The sequence below is a fragment of the Saccopteryx bilineata genome, chromosome X (assembly GCF_036850765.1).
Source record: "Saccopteryx bilineata isolate mSacBil1 chromosome X, mSacBil1_pri_phased_curated, whole genome shotgun sequence".
In the NCBI taxonomy this organism is placed as follows: Eukaryota; Metazoa; Chordata; class Mammalia; order Chiroptera; family Emballonuridae; genus Saccopteryx; species Saccopteryx bilineata.
In genome coordinates, this window is record NC_089502.1 from 34,858,783 (window position 1) to 34,875,179 (window position 16,397).

At 38.4% G+C, this 16,397-nt stretch overlaps 1 protein-coding gene across 2 annotated transcripts in view; it reads left to right on the plus strand.

Annotated features, from left to right (window-relative positions):
* The window catches only part of LRCH2 (leucine rich repeats and calponin homology domain containing 2), a 119,038-nt gene that overhangs the window by 80,954 nt on the left and 21,687 nt on the right, over positions 1 to 16,397 (plus strand). For both annotated transcript variants that reach the window (XM_066249970.1, XM_066249971.1), the window contains exons 12-13: positions 14,556 to 14,604; positions 14,683 to 14,799. In XM_066249970.1, the coding sequence (XP_066106067.1) occupies positions 14,556 to 14,604; positions 14,683 to 14,799 (166 nt within the window). The remainder of the gene's footprint in view (positions 1 to 14,555; positions 14,605 to 14,682; positions 14,800 to 16,397) is intronic.

Consider the following 16,397-nt stretch of genomic DNA (forward strand, 5'->3'; position numbering starts at 1 on the left):
AGTTTTTAGAAGTTCTTTAGAAATTTTGGTTATTAACCCCTTATCAGACGTAATGGAGAATATATTCTCCCATTGTGTGGGTTATTTTATTAATGGTGTCTTTTGCTGTGCAAAAGCTTTTTAGTTTCATATAGTCCCATTTATTCATCCTGTCCTTTATTTCACTTGCCCGTGGAGATAAATCAACAAAAATACTGCTATGAGAGATATCGGCGAGTTTACTGCCTGTTTTCTTCCAATATGTTTGTGGATTCACGACTTACATTTAAGTCTTTTATCCATTTTGAGTTTATTTTCGTGAATGGTGTAAGTTGGTGGTCTAGTTTCATTTTTTTGCATGTATCTGTTCAATTTTCTCAACATTATTTATTAAAGAGACTGTCTTTATTTCATTGTATGCTCTTACCACCTTTGTCAAATATCAGTTGTCCATAAAGGTGTGGGTTTATTTTTGGGTTCTCTGTGCTATTCCATTGATCTGTTTGCCTGTTCTTATGGCAGTACCAAGCTGTTTTGAGTACACTGGCCTTGTAGTATAACTTGATATCAGGAAGTGTGATATCTCCCACTTTATTTTTAATTTTCAAGATTGCTGAGGTTATTCATGTTCTTTTTTGGTTCCATATAAAGCTTTGGATATTTGTTCTGTATCTTTAAAGTATGACATTGTTATTTTAATAGGAATTGCATTGAATTTATAGATTGCTTTGGGTAATATAGACATTTTAATGGTGTTTATTCTTCCTGTCCATGAACATGGTATATGCTTGCAATTGTTTGTATCTTCTTTTATTTCTATTATCAATGTTTTATAATTTTCCTCATTCAAGTCCTTTACCTCCATGGTGAAATTTACTCCTAAGTACTTTTTTGTTGTTGTTGAAATAGTGAAGGGGATTGTTTTCTTAATTTCTTTTTCAGACAGTTTTTGTTGGTGTATAAAAATGCCACTGATTTCTGAATATTAATTTTATATTCTGCCACCTTGCTGAATTTATTTATCAGATCTAGTAGTTTTTTTACTAAGACTTTAGGGTTTTCTATGTACAGTAGCATGTCTTCAGCAAATAATGATAGTTTTACTTCTTCTTTTCCAATTTGGATGCCTTTTATTTCTTCTTGTTGTCTGATTGTTGTGGCTAGGATTTCCAGAACTATGTTGAATAAGAGTGGCAAAAGGGGGCACCCCAGCCTTTTTCCTGATCTATAGGGAATTGTTTTTAATTTTTGCCCATGGAGTATTATTTTGGCTGTGGGTTTATCAGAGAAGGCCTTTATCATGTTGAGGTATGTTCCCTGTATTCCCACTTTGCTGAGAGTTTTGATTATAAATGGGTGCTGGATTTTATCAAATGCTTTTTCTGCATCTATTGATATTATCATGTGATGTTTATCCTTTCTTTTGTTTATGTGATGAATCACATTGATTGATTTCTAAATATTGTACCATCCTTGCCTCCCCAGAATAAATCCCACTTGATCGTGATGATGTATGATTTTTTTCATGTATTGTTGGATCTGGTTTGCTAATATTTTGTTGAGAATTTAGCATATAAGTTCAGCAGGGATATTATTGGCCTGTAGTTTTCTTTCTTTCTTTGTTGTGTCTTTACCTGGTTTTGGAATAAGGATTATGCTTGCCTCATAAAAGGAGCTTGGAAGTCCTCCCTCCTCTAGAATTTTTTGAAATAGCTTGAGAAGCATAGGTGTTAGTTCTTCTTTGAATATTTGGTAGAATTCGCCTATGAAACCATCAGGCCCAGGACTTTTCTTTTTTGGGAATTTTTTGATAACTGTTTCAATCTCATTTGTTGTAATCGGTCTGTTTAGGTTTTCTGATTCTTCCAAATTGAGTTTTGGAAGATTATATGTTTCTAGGACTTTATTCATTTCGCCTAGTTTGTCCAATTTTTTGGCATACAGATCTTCATAGTATTTTCTTAATGGTCCTTTTATTTCTGTGGTGTCAGTTGTTACTTCTCCACTTTCTTTTCTAATTTTATTTATTTGAGTCACCTCTCTTTTTCTCTTGATGAATCTGGTTAAAGGTTCTTCAATGTTGTTTACTTTTTCAGAGAATGAGCTCTTGGTTTCATTGATCTTTTGTATTGCTTTTTTAGCCTCTATGTCATTTATTCTGCTCTGATCTTCATTCCTTCCACTTCCTTTGGGATTTATTTGTTGGTCTTTTCAGATCTTTTAGATGCAAGGTTAAGCTGTTTATTTGAGCTTTTTCTTGCTTCATTAGGTATGCCTATAATGCTATGCATTTCCCTCTCAGGACTGCTTTTGCTGTGTCCCATAAATTTTAAGTTGTTGTATGTTCATTTTCATTTGTTTCAAGGATATTTTTACTTCTCCCTTGATCTTGTTAACCCGTTCATTATTTAATAACATGCTAAATAGCCTCCAAGTGTTTGAATGTTTTTCAGTTTTTCTATTGTAGTTGATTTTTAGTTTCATGCCATTGTGATCAGAGCAGATGCTGGATATGATTTCAATCTTGTTAAAAAAAATTTTAAGAATTTTATTTATCCATTTTTTATTAGAGAGACAGAGAATGAGAGAGAGACAGAGAGAGAGAGAGAGAGAGAAAGAGAGAGAGGAGAGAGAGAGGAGAGAACAGGGGGAGGAGCAGGAAGCATCAACTCCCATATGTGCCTTGACCAGGCAAGCCCAGGGTTTTGAACCGGCATCCTCAGCATTCCAGGTCGACGCTTTATCCACTGCGCCACCACAGGTCAGGCTTGTTAAATTTATTGAGACTTGTTCTATGTCCTAACATGTGGTCTATCCTAGAGAATGTACAATGAGCATTTGTAAAGAGTGTATATTCTGCTACTTTGGTGTGATAGGTTCTGAAGATATCTATTAAATCCAATTGATCTAGTGTGTCATTTAAGGCCTCTGTTTATTTGTTAATTTTCTGTCTGGAGGATCTATCCATTGATGTTAGTGGGGTATTGAAATCCCCTACTATTATAGTATTGCTCTTGTTCTTGCCCTTTGTATGCATCAAAATATGCTTTATATATTTAGGTGTTCCTGTGTTAGGTGCATAGATATTTACAATGGTTATATCCTCATGTTGGATTGCTCTCTTTATCATTATGTAGTGACCTTATTTATCCCTTACTATAGCCTTTGTTTTAAAGTCTATTTTGTCAGATATAAGAATTGCTAACCCAGCGTTTTTTTATTTCCATTTGCATGAAAGATTTTTTTCCATCTTTTCACTTTTAGTCTATGTGTATCTTTTGTTCTGAGGTGGATCTTTGTTGATAGCATATGTATGGGTCCTGTTTTCTTATCCATGCTTTTGGTTGGAGCATTTAATTCATTTACATTTAAGGGTTCTATTGGTATGTACGTGTTTATTGCCATTTTATTCTTTAAATCTATAATCCTCTTTTTCTCAATTTTTCTTCCCTGTGCTCTTTTTACTGCAGGTCCCTTCACATTTCTAGCAGTATTGGTTTGGTTGTAATGAATGCCTTGAGGTTTATTTTGTCTAGAAAGCTTTTTATTTCTCCTTCAATTTTAAACAATAGCCTTGCTGGATAAAGAAGTCTTACTTGTGGGTTCTTGCTTTGCATCACTTTGAATATTTCTTTCCAGTCCCTTTTGGCCTCAGGTGTTTCTGTTGAGAAGTTGGATGTCATCCTTATGGTGGCTCCTCTGTAGGTAATTAACTGCTTTTCTCTTGCAGCTTTTAATATTCTTTCTTTTTCTCTTAACTTTGACACTTTAATTATGATGTGTCTTGCTGTATATAGGCCTCCTTGGGTTCCTCTTTAATGGAACTCTCTGAGCTTCTTGACTTTTCCCTTCATCAATTTAGAAAATTTTTCAGCTATGATTTCTTCAAACACTTTCTCTATTCCTTGTTTGTTCTCTTCTCCTTCAGGAACCCCTATGAGGTGGATGTTGTTTCTCTTCATATTGTCACAGAGCTCTCTTAAAGTTTCATCAGACTTTTTGAACCTCTTTTCTTTTTGTTATTCTGCATCCATGCTTTTGTTTATCTTGTCTTCTAAATCCCTGATTTGATCTTCTGCTTCCTTTAGCATGCAATTAATTCCTTCTAGTGCAGTCTTCATTTTTGATATTATATTTGCCATTTCTGACTGATTCTTTTTTATGATTTCAGTGTCCTTTTTAAAGCTTGCTATCTCTTTATTTAGGTACTCATTATGTCTATTCTTTGTTGCTCTAAGATCCTTGAGCATCCTAAAAATCATTGTTTTAAACTCTGCATCTGGTATTTTAGTTACATTCATCTCATTCAGTTCTTTTTTGGAGGATTTCTCTTGTGGATTCATTTGGGTCACATTTCTCTGCCCATTTTGTCTGTGTATTAGGTAGTGATACCTGACTTTGCAATTTTAGTGTAGTTTCTTTGAGGAAGATGGGCTTGGTAGTACTGTCCTCCAGGCCACTTATTTTCCTTGTTCTAGTAATGCTTCTTGAGGATACTATTTTCCCTCTTGTTGTATGTGAGTAGATGCAGTTGGTATTTTCGTGGGTATGTTTATCCTTTCAGGCTGGCTCTAAGGGTCAACCTTGATTATGTATATTACACACTGTGCAATGTCTGTCCTATTGGGCATATTTATTCTCGACAGTGTCTGGTGCCTGCTAGACTCCACCTTTGGGTGTGCTGCTTGTGTAGGTAGTTGAGTCTAGGGTTGGTACTGTCTGTCACTACTAGTATTGTTGGCTCTAGTTCTTCTTGGTTTGGCATCAGCTGTTGTTTGTAGCCCACTGTGGGCTACCAGTCTGCAGTGACTGCACTTTTTGCTGTTTGTTTCTGCGTTTTCTGTGTCTGAGTACTGTGGGAGAAGCCAACTTTTGTTTAAGGATTAACTTCCTCCTGCTTAGAGATGACCACAGCTCCATAGAAGCCCCAAGCTCTGTAAGATTTGTCTCCACTTTTCAGCTTCTTCTCTCCTCTTGCAGCTGCCTGGTCCTTCCACAGAGTCTTCTGTAATAAGACTGTAGTGTGGGTCTTGATTGGCCTCACTCTTCCAGCACCTCTACAGGTTGCATGCTTGGTGGGTTAGGGAAGTTGAGGTTGTAAATAAAATGTTTGCGGAACCCCCTACTTCAGGAGTCTCTTGATCAGGAGCTCAGTACAGGGAATGTGGCTGGCCCTTACTCTAGAGCTTGACCCCTCAGCAACTGCTGAATACTTAAATTTTATTTTTTCTCCAACATGGTGAGCAGTAGGTTCAGACTGAGTGGGGCCAACAGTTACCTCTGCAGAAGGTCTTTCAGCTGTTGAGATCCAGGTCTCAGGGAAGAAGACTTTGAGAGTCCACTCCTGGGGCTGCCTGTGCTCCTCAGTGAGATTCAACAATAGACTCACAGGGACCCACACTTTAAATGTCCGTGCTCCAAGCCTCTCTCCCTTTTCCCTGTGGATTCTAGCCCAGCAGGCTAGGATATCCAGCACCCAGGCCAACTGACTGTGAAGCTCCACCCTATCCAATGCACATGAGCCACTGTGCTGGTGCTGATCACAGAGAGTAGAACTCGCCTCAGCTAGGCTGGCTCTGAGGAGATTTTCATTAGGATACCACTCTAGCAAGGGTTGTTAGTCCTGAACCCAATGCTTTGCGCAGCTGGCCCCTAGATATGACCACCCTGGGCCTCCCTAGGAGGAACCCAGTGCAGACCAGTGGGAGACACCGCCCGTGACTGGCCCTCAGCAACCTTTTTGGAGCTACAAGCAATTCAGAGTTTGTGGATGCCTCTACTGGGCCCAGGTGTACATGGAAATACCAAGCGGCACTGCTAGGCTGCCTTTTACCCACTCAGGTCCTAAGGGAAATTCCGCTCAAATAGACAAGTTTCCCTGAATCTCACCTTCAGCCTGTCTGCTGGCTGCTTGACAGGCTCAGCCACTGAAAAAACCTCTGCTGGAGTCTAGAGCCTGTGGCAATTCAGCAATTAAGAAGTGTGGTGGGTGTGGCTCCGCCCTTGATCCCAGGTTTTAGTCTGTCCAGACATTTTTCACAGACCAGTAGGGTGAGCCACCAGGAGTGTGGTGGGTGTGGCCTCTGAGACCCAGAGGTGTGGTCTGCCCGCCCACAGTTTCAACTGAGTCTCTTGTGAAGTGGAAGCACCAGTCATAGACACAGGAGAGTGTGGGTGGGGTAGAGCTCCTGTTTTAATACCAGAAAACTGAGTCACTGACACACCCCCTACTTCCTGGCCTCTCAGAATGACCAGTTGCCATCCCTGAGGTAGGAGAGACTTCTGAGGGCGGAGCAGCTGCTTTACCCCAGACTGATGACACTCAGAGGGGACTGCTTCACCCAAGAAACATGGTGACTGCAGTATTGGAGAATGACTCAGCACAGGAGTCAAGGTGGCCATCCCCCACAGTGTCTCTCCCTAGGCTTCCAACTTTACACTCCCCTCACATAACTCCAGTCCTCTCAGCTCTCCCTCCCCCGGAGCCTTGGGTAAGTGGCTGTGAATGAAGGTTTCTGCGCGGCCCTTTAAGACAGAATCTGAGTCTCAGAAAGCTATCTCTTTCTCACAGACAGAAACCCGGCTCTTTTCACAGCTAAATGCTGTCTGGGTGCCTGTAAAGCCAGTAGCCACGGCCACTATCACAGCTGCCTGGCCCATGCAGGTTCGCATTGGATTCAGAGAGTCGGTAAAGAAACAACGGAGCCAAAAACTGATGGGCCATTATCTTTAATCCTAGCGTGCACCTGGCGGGCAAGTAAAAACACACACTGGGCTCCAAAACTCACTCACATTCAGTGCTCACAAAGCTACTGACTTATCCAAGTTTCCTAGAATCAAAGGTTTCTAGCTCACCAGACTTTATTCATCTCTGTTCCCCATCTCTTTCCTTCTCCCTGCACAAACTCTACACTAACTGGCTTCTCACTCAGCTCTCCGCCATCTTGGCTGCTTCTCCTGGCCTCCTCCACATGGCCTTTCTCTGCTCTTCTCTCTGCTCTCTCCTGTCTAATGCTGATCTCAGGAACTAAAAGAGAGCAAGCTCCAATTCTGCCCCCATTTTATAGTGTAGAAATCAAAACCTTTAATACAAAATACAAAATAGGAAAGTCTCTAATACAAAGTCACTTATCAGAGACATGATGGGATTGTACCACCCCACATCAAAAAGGGTGGAAAAGGCTTAATCCCAAAACTAAGCCCCAGGCTACAAGGATTCTGCCTGCCCACAGCCCGCCCCCAATATCACCTGGGCGATGGCCTCCACGTGGGCAGCGCCATCTTTAACAAAGTGAGCATAATATATTTTATCTGCCCAACAGTGCCTCTTCTAGGCTGTGGGGCTGTAAGCTCAGGCTCTGGGTGCCTCTTCTAGGCTTGGGGCTGTAGGCTTGGGCTCTGGGCCTGGGGCTGATCACCCACACTTCTCAGGGCAACCCATCCTGCTGTGAGAGTCTCTCCAGGCCGCCACTAGCTCCTGGGAGCGGGACAGCCCTTTCCGCATCTCCTCCCATCCTACCAGTCTCGGCGTGGCTTCTTCGGTGATCCTTGGTTGAAGAGTCTTCTTATTTTAGTCCAAAGTTGGTTTTTCAGGATGATTGTTCTTAAATTATGTTGTATTGCAATTTGTTCTTGGGAAGTGTCAGTTGGAATGTCTGTCTACTCTGTTGCCATCTTTCTTCCCTCTCAGTTTGATATTTTTTAAATGTAAGTCAAATTATGTTGTTTACAATTCTCTAATGACTTCCTTTTTTTTTTTTTTTTGTATTTTTCTGAAGCTGGAAACGGGGAGAGACAGTCAGACAGACTCCCGCATGCGCCCGACTGGGATCCAACCGGCACACCCACCAGGGGTGATGCTCTGCCCACCAGGGGGCAATGCTCTGCCCCTCCGGGGCATTGCTCTGCCGCAACCAGAGCCACTCTAGCGCCTGGGGCAGAGGCCAAGGAGCCATCCCCAGCACCCGGGCCATCTTTGCTCCAATGGAGCCTTGGATGCGGGAGGGGAAGAGAGAGACAGAGAGGAAGGAGGGGGGTGGAGAAGCAAATGGGCGCTTCTCCTATGTGCCCTGGCCAGGAATCAAACCCAGGTCCCCCACACGCCAGGCCGATGCTCTACCGCTGAGCCAACCGGCCAGGGCCCTGACTTCCCATCTCATTTAGAATAAAAACTGGAGTTCTTTAAGGACTTCTACACCTATTGAGTATTTGGCTTCTGACTGTCTTCCTCTCTTGCCTCATTCTCTTCGTTAGTTCTTCTCAAAGCATGCCTCCCAATCCTTCATCCCTTTCCCATACTTTTTTCTCCTTGAAACTTAAAACATCTGACATTCTAAATGTATACTTCTACTGCCATCTGATACTCTGAATATATACTTCTTTTTTTTAATATTTGCATCATCACCCCAGCACCCCCTATGCAGACTTTAGTGTCAGCTTTATCAGATATTAAGACTACTGAAATCTCCAAAACTACTGGTTGATTTGTCCTTCTCCTTAAAATTCTATCTTTTTTTTTTCATCTATCCTGACGCTGTTTTTAGATACATAAATGTTTAGAATTGAAATGTCACCTTGGCGAATATGCACCTTTGACATTATGAAATGACTTCCTTTGTATTCCTAGTAATCAACTTTGCTCTGAAGTCTACTGTTTTGATATTAATATAGTCACTCTAGCTTTCTTTTGATTAGTGTTAATATGTTATATCTTTCTCCATCCTTTTATTTTTAACCTATTTGTGTCTTTAAGGAGAAAGTTGGTTTCTGAAGTTGGGTATTATATCGTTTTCCTTTTTTATTGAATCTGACAATCTGACTTCTAGTTACAGTGTTAAGATTGTTTATGTTTAATGTAATATTGGCATCAGTGGGTTTAAATCTATTATCTACTGTCTCATGTGTTTCCTTTTTGTCTTATCCTTTGTAGCTGTCTTTTCTCTCTTTATTGCATCTTTTGAATTATACAGTGTGTCCGTAAAGTCATGGTGCACTTTTGACCGGTCACAGGAAAGCAACAAAAGACGATAGAAATGTGAAATCTGCACCAAGTAAAAGGAAAACTCTCCCAGTTTCATACTATTCAGTGCAGTTCGATGTGGGCTCACGCACAGATTTTTTAGGGCTCCTTAGGTAGCTATCCCGTATAGCCTCTACAGACTCGTCACTGACTGATGGTCTACCAGAACGGGGTTTCTCCACCAAAATGCCGGTTTCCTTCAATTGCTTATCCCACTGAGTAATGTTATTCCTATGTGGTAGAGCTTCGTTATAAACGCACTGATATTCACGTTGCACTTTGGTCATGGATTCGAATTTAGTGAGCCACAGAACACACTGAACTTTCCTCTGTACCGTCCACATCTTGACTGGCATGTCCCTGGGCTGCTCCACTGTATACACAGTGTTACGTCATCACATGCACATGCACACATGCTGCCACATCATCTTACAGAAACTGGGAGGGTTTTTCTTTTATTTGGTACAGATTTCACATTTCTATCGTCTTTTGTTGCTTTCCTGTGACCAGTCAAAAGTGCACCATGACTTTACGATCACACTGTATTTTAAATTTCCTATTTATTTCCTTCTGGGCTTATTATCTCTAACTCGTGTTAGTGGTTGTTTTAGGGTTTAAAGTGTAATATTTGACTTAGCGCAATCTGTTTTCAAGTGTCATTTTGCTATTTTGTATATAAGAACATCCAGTATATTTTTATTTCTTCTATCTGGTTTTTGTGATATTGACATAACATTTTACTTCTGTATGTGTTAGAAATGCGTAACAAATTGTTACTAGTTTTGCTTTAAATAGTCAATTGTTTTTAAAGATATTTGTTTTTTTTTTAATTCTCATTGATTTGGGGGAGAGAGGTAAAGGAAAAGGGGGAAAGAGAGTGTGAGAGGGAAGCATCAACTCGTTCTACTTAGTTGTTCCATTGAATTGCGCACTTATTGGTTGCTTCTCCTGTGTGCCCTGAATGGTGATCGAGCCCGCAAGCGCAAGCACAATGTGAGGACCGTGCTCTATTCACTGAGCCAGCAGGCCAAGGTATAAATATATTTAAATAATCAGAATAATTTCTTTAATCTTTACTCCCTTAGTTACTATCTCCAGTGCCTTTTATTCCCTGTGCAGTTCTATATTTCCATATACATTATTTACCTTCTACCTGAAAAAGATACTTTAATATTACTTTTACTGTTGTTGGTCTACTCATGTTGAATACTTTCAGCTTCTGTACGTGTAAAAATGTCTTTATTTTGGCTTCATTTTTGAAAAATATTTCCGCTAGTACAAAATTTAGGTTGACATTTTTGTGTTCTTTTGGTATCTTAAAGAGGTTTCTTAATTGTTCTCTGGATTGTTGTTTGCAGTGTGAACTCTGTTGTCAATTCTAGTTTCCTAAACCCTAATGTGTCTTTTTTTCTCTGTCTGCTTTATACATTTTCTCTGTCATTTGTTTTTAAGTAATTAGATTATTACATATTTTAATATAGTTTTCATGTTTTTTGGTTTTTTTGCTTAAAGGTCATTGAGCTTCTTGAATTTTATTGTTTTCATAAAATTTGGAAATTAAGGCCCTTATTTCTTCAAATATCCTTTCTCTCACCTGCCTAATCTTCTGGAACCTTAACTATATGTAGACTAGTCCATGGGAATTTTCCCACAGATCAGTGATGATCTATTCTTTCTACTTCAGTATTTTTCTTTCTGTGTTTGATTTTTGCTAGCTCTTTTGTAAGTCTTTATGTTCACTTGGCAGTCTTATGAAATGTCTAATCTGTATTTAATTCCATCCAGTTTATTTTTAATTTCAGGTATACATTTTTCTCTCTTAAACTTTGATTTTATCTATTTTATATCATGCCTGTACTTAACATGTTCAGTCTTTTCCTTTAGCTTCCTGAACATTACATGCTTGAATTTTTTTTTAATTTTGTTTATTGATTTGAAAGAGAGAAGAACATTGATACATTCCTTTGTGTGCCCTGGCCAGGGATCAAACCATCAACCTCTCTGTACTTCAGGACAGATCCTCTAACCCAGTGGTCCCCAACCCCTGGGCCGTGGACCAATACCAGTCTGTAGGCCATTTGGTACAGGTCCACAGAGAAAGAATAAATAACTTACATTATTTCTGTTTTATTTATATTTAAGTCTGAATGATGTTTTATTTTTTTTAAAAATGACCAGATTCCCTCTGTTACATCCGTCTTAAGACTCACTCTTGATGCTTGTCTCATAAGTTCAACAATTATATTTCAAAATACCACAGGTTTTACGCCGATCACATAATTTTGTGCATTTATCTGTCCTACCCTAAAGGCCAGTCTGTGAAAATATTTTCTTTTTTTTTTTAATTTTTTTTTTTTTTCATTTTTCTGAAGCTGGAAACAGGGAGAGACAGTCAGACAGACTCCCGCATGCGCCCGACCGGGATCCACCCGGCACGCCCACCAGGGGCGACGCTCTGCCCACCAGGGGCCGATGCTCTGCCCATCCTGGGCGTCGCCATGTTGCGACCAGAGCCACTCTAGCGCCTGAGGCAGAGGCCACAGAGCCATCCCCAGCGCCCGGGCCATCTTTGCTCCAATGGAGCCTTGGCTGCGGGAGGGGAAGAGAGAGACAGAGAGGAAAGCGCGGCGGAGGGGTGGAGAAGCAAATGGGCGCTTCTCCTGTGTGCCCTGGCCGGGAATCGAACCCGGGTCCTCCGCACGCTAGGCCGACGCTCTACCGCTGAGCCAACCGGCCAGGGCCGAAAATATTTTCTGACATTAAACCGGTCTGTGGCCCAAAAAAGGTTGGGGACCACTGCTCTAACCAACTGCGCTATCCAGCCTGGGTGCCTGGTTAAATTTTTGATTGAATATCAGACATTGTGATCTTTACCTACTTGGGTCCCAGATAGTATAGTATTTTTATATTCTTTAACTTTGTTCTGGGATGTTAAATTATTGGACAACAATTTGATATTTTGGGGACTTGGTGTTATGACTTGTTATGTGTGATCCCTCTAGGGTAGTTTCCTCACATGTACTACCAGTGATCATTCAGTACACAGCTGTAAATTTGAAGGATGCTTCTGTAGAGCTCTTAATTTTTTCCTGTGTGCAATTTTTTTCTTTGTTATTTTGTCCTATTAACTCCATCTACCATTTCCCCCCCTGGCTCTTAGCTTTATTTCTTAAATTCGGATAGCTTCGTGGGCCCCACCTGACCTGTGGCCTGGTAATTCTCTTCCTAAACCAATCTGACTCAATTGCGGGGCTTGCCTAGCTTGTTACCAATGTCTAAGGGGTAGATGTCTTATTTTGCTTGATATTTAATGTCTTGGAAAGTGTAATTTTATGTATTTTGTCTGTTCTTTTGTTGCTTTCAGTCAGGGTATAAATCTGGTCACTGTTAATTCGATCTTGGCCAGATACAAAGTCTGATTTTTATATTTTATGTAGTTTGTCAATAGTTTTCATTGTTTCTTTCAATGTGCCCTCTCCACCACAACATTTAAAAAATTACTGTCCATATTTTTTACATATTTTTCAAATAATTATGTGATTTCATCTTTATTTATGTTTAACTCTTTTGGTTCATGAATTTTGGTTTTTGATATGACAAAAAATCTAGTTATTTTCCTTTCTCCCTCCCTTCTCTCCATTTTCTCACTCCCTATTCTTCTCTCCCTTTTTCTTTTTTCCTTTTGTGTGTATTTTGCAATTGGTTAACCAGTTGTCTCAATACTATTTGTTGTATAATCCATCATTTCGATAATGATTTAAAACTTTATTTTTAACTAAAGTTCTTCTACTTGTACTCCTGCATGCTTCTTTCACCAAAAGAAATTTATAGATTCTGGAGCTCATACTAATTATTTCTGTCATTTAATAGAATATGTATAATTTCCTAGTGCACAACTTCTTTTTATTATGTAACTTTTCTTAATCATCAATTCTTCCAAATTGACTTTGAAACTCTTTTATCAAATTTCTAAAACAAGCTGAAATATATTTCTTTTTTTCCTATTATTTTAGTTCATTTCAGCTATCAGCTTAAAGGAGAAAATATACCCATAATATTTAGTCTTTCTATACAAGAACTTTCCAGTTATTGAAGGTCCTTATAAGACAATTGTAGTTTTCTCATATGGTTCTTAAGCATGTCCAAGATATCTTTTACTTTTCTTTTATAAATGAGATTTTTTTCTAATATATTTTATAACTTTTTATAATTGATTAAAGGAAAACTATTCGCTTATATATATTCTCTATAACTGTTAACCTTACTTCTGTTAATAATAATAGGCTGTGGCCCTGGCTGGTGGCTCAGTGGATAGAGCTTCAGTCCTGTGTATGGACATCCAGGGATCTATTCCTGGTCAGGGCTCACAGGAGAAGCTACCATCTGCTTCTTCCCTCTCCCTGTTCCCCTCTTGCAGCCAGTGGCTCGATTCGTTCCAGCAATGCTCTGGGCACTGATAATAGCTCTGTGGGAGTGTGTCAGCCTCAGGCACTAAAAATAGCTCAGTATTCAAACATAATCCCCAGACTGGGTTGCTGGGTGGATCCTGGTTGGGGTGCATGCGAGAGTCTACTTCACTATCTCCCCTCCTTGCACCTAAAAAACCCATAAAATAATAATAGACTTTTCCTTAGCCAAGTAGCTTGGTTGGTTAGAGCACTGTCTGATATGCAGAGTTTACTGATTCAATTACCAGTCAGGGCACATACAGAAACAAATTGATGTTTCTGCCTCTCTCTCTCTCTCTCTTTCTCTTCCTTCTACTTTCTCTAAAAAATAAATAAATAAAATTTAAAAATAAAGACACAGAGGTGGCAAATGCTCTGTCAGAATATTCTTTAAAATAATAATAATAATAGATATTCTGTGTTTTTCCCCTTTGGGCAATTATGTATTCTATATATTTTGGAAATTTGTGTATTTCTAATTTTTCAATGTGCTTTTCTTACTGTACTGTACTGAAGTTCCATAACTGTTGAATAATACCATCTCAAGTGGACATTTTATTTGTCTGTTGTTTTAAAGGAACTCTTAGTTCAAATCTGCTGTGTAACTATAGTATGCAGTTTACCTTACTCCACAAAAAACTAGCTTAAAAGAATTTTTACCATAGCCCCTGTGTGTCAGAATGAAGAGTTACAAGCTTATAACCAGTAATTCAACAGACAAAAAAGAATTACTAAGGTGTGGGTTTTTTCTCTTTGTTTTTGTTTTAGTTTTAGTTTTGGGTAATGATTTTAATATAATAAATATGCTATCTGTTCTTTTTTATGACTTAGCTAGATATTATATTTCTTTTAGCTCCTCAAAAGTCCTTAGAGTAGTCCTATGCATAGGGTGATATTAAATAAACCCATTTTGGTTTTTTTTAAAGGATTATAATTGATTGGGGATTAAATATGTTTTTGTCAACTTTATGTTATTAGTTCAAAGCATAGGCATGAATAAATTCTTTAGGTTCTTAGTAAAAAAAAGAAAATTACATAATATGTTCATAAGGTATATTTAAGGGTAATTCCAAATATTTTAACATATTAAGGCATCTTTAACTTTTTAGTGTCTCAGCAGATGAAGTTAATTCACCATTGTCACCTTTCACATGGCAGGTAAGAGGAAATTAAATTATTATGATATCTAGTATTTTCTTCTCATTTATTTAGTTAAAACAAATTGTCTCATTATAGCCTTTAGAAAATCAGAAGGATCAAACAGATGAACAACAGTGGCCAGCATCTCAACCTATAATCTGGCAGAGTGAAGAAAGGAGGCGGAGCAAACAGATAAGAAAAGAATATTTTAAGGTACTTTATTAAAATTGTCAAATTTACCTTGTAATTAGCTTGATTTTATCAGTTTTGTTACATATTAATAAGGTAGAATATAAATACAGTTACATATAATAAATGTGTTATTTTATCTTAATTTCCTACTTGTATGTGGTATAGATGACATGATCTAATTATATCTATAATATTCAGTAATATGGAATAATTTAAGAATGAGTAGATAAATCTGAGTTTTGGTTTATCAAATTCTTTACAAGAAAGATGTAATGTTTGCTATTCTGCTAGTTGTGGCAGTATGTAGTAATGTCTTAAAAGAATTGATCCAAGAAGGTCTTTACAAGATTTGTTTTAATATTTAACATGTACTTGCAATCGGTATCTAATTGTTTCTGTGTAAATAAATGCTATTTATGTGGTTCTGAAAATGATGATTTTCTTGTCAATTTTTTTCTTATTACAATAGTAGATTTTTTTTTTTACAGAGACAGAGAGAGGGATAGATAGGGACAGACAGACAGGAACGGAGAGAGATGAGAAGCATCAGTCATCAGTTTTTTGTTACGACACCTTAGTTGTTCATTGATTGCTTTCTCATATGTGCCTTGACTGTGGTGCTACAGCTGACCGAGTAACCCCTTTCTCAAGCCAGAGACCTTGGGTCCAAGCTGGTGGGCTTTGCTCAAACCAGATGAGCTCTCGCTCAGGCTGGCGACCTCGATGTCTCGAACCTGGGTCCTCCGCATCCCAGTCTGACACTATCCACTGTGCCACCGCCTGGTCAGGCCCAATAGTAAATTTCTTAATGCAGTCTTTTAACTAAATTAAAAGCTCAGACCATCTGAATTATCCTATAGTTTAGTTAGCATCGTTTCAATGAAATTTTACTGTGTAGAACTTTGTAAGTATTGTAATAGTGTCTATTTATGGTTTAGGTCAGTTAATTTGCAGATGCCAATCATTGCAATTTGAATAGTCTTTAGTATTAGCCAATCTATTATTGGAATTCTGACTCATATGAACAGTGCAAAGCTCCTCCCCCATGAATAGCAAATTCTATTGTCTTTGTGCACTTTTTCTGTTTCCCAAAGCTTCATTTTTATTTACTAATAATACTAATAATTTTATCAGAATACATAGTTCTAAGCTAAAGTATAGATTATTTGAAGTTTACATCACTAATAAATAGGAATCTATTTCATGTTTTTCTGTTTGCTAGCAGTTGGTCTTTATGTACATTGATCTGTTCTTTTATATGAGATAATAATATATATTTGGAGGTAGTATTATATGACCAAACCAGAAATGTCATATGTCTTAAGAAGTCTGTGATAAGTTTCATCCTTCAACAAATACTTACTGAATCTGATGAGCCTCATGTTACCTGATCAGTACAAGAGATAATGAAGAAGCAAAACACATACTTGGAAAAAAGGAAAAGACCTTCTAAACAGAACCCTGATCGGTAATAGTGAAAGCCTATTTGTCCTAACCTTTTACAAACTGGTAGTTATATTTACATTCTGGTATTTCTGTTAAAGTCCCCCTTTTTTTTAGTTTATTGGGCCTTGAACAAAGGCACTCAATAGAATTTGTTAATAGATGAAACAATGAAT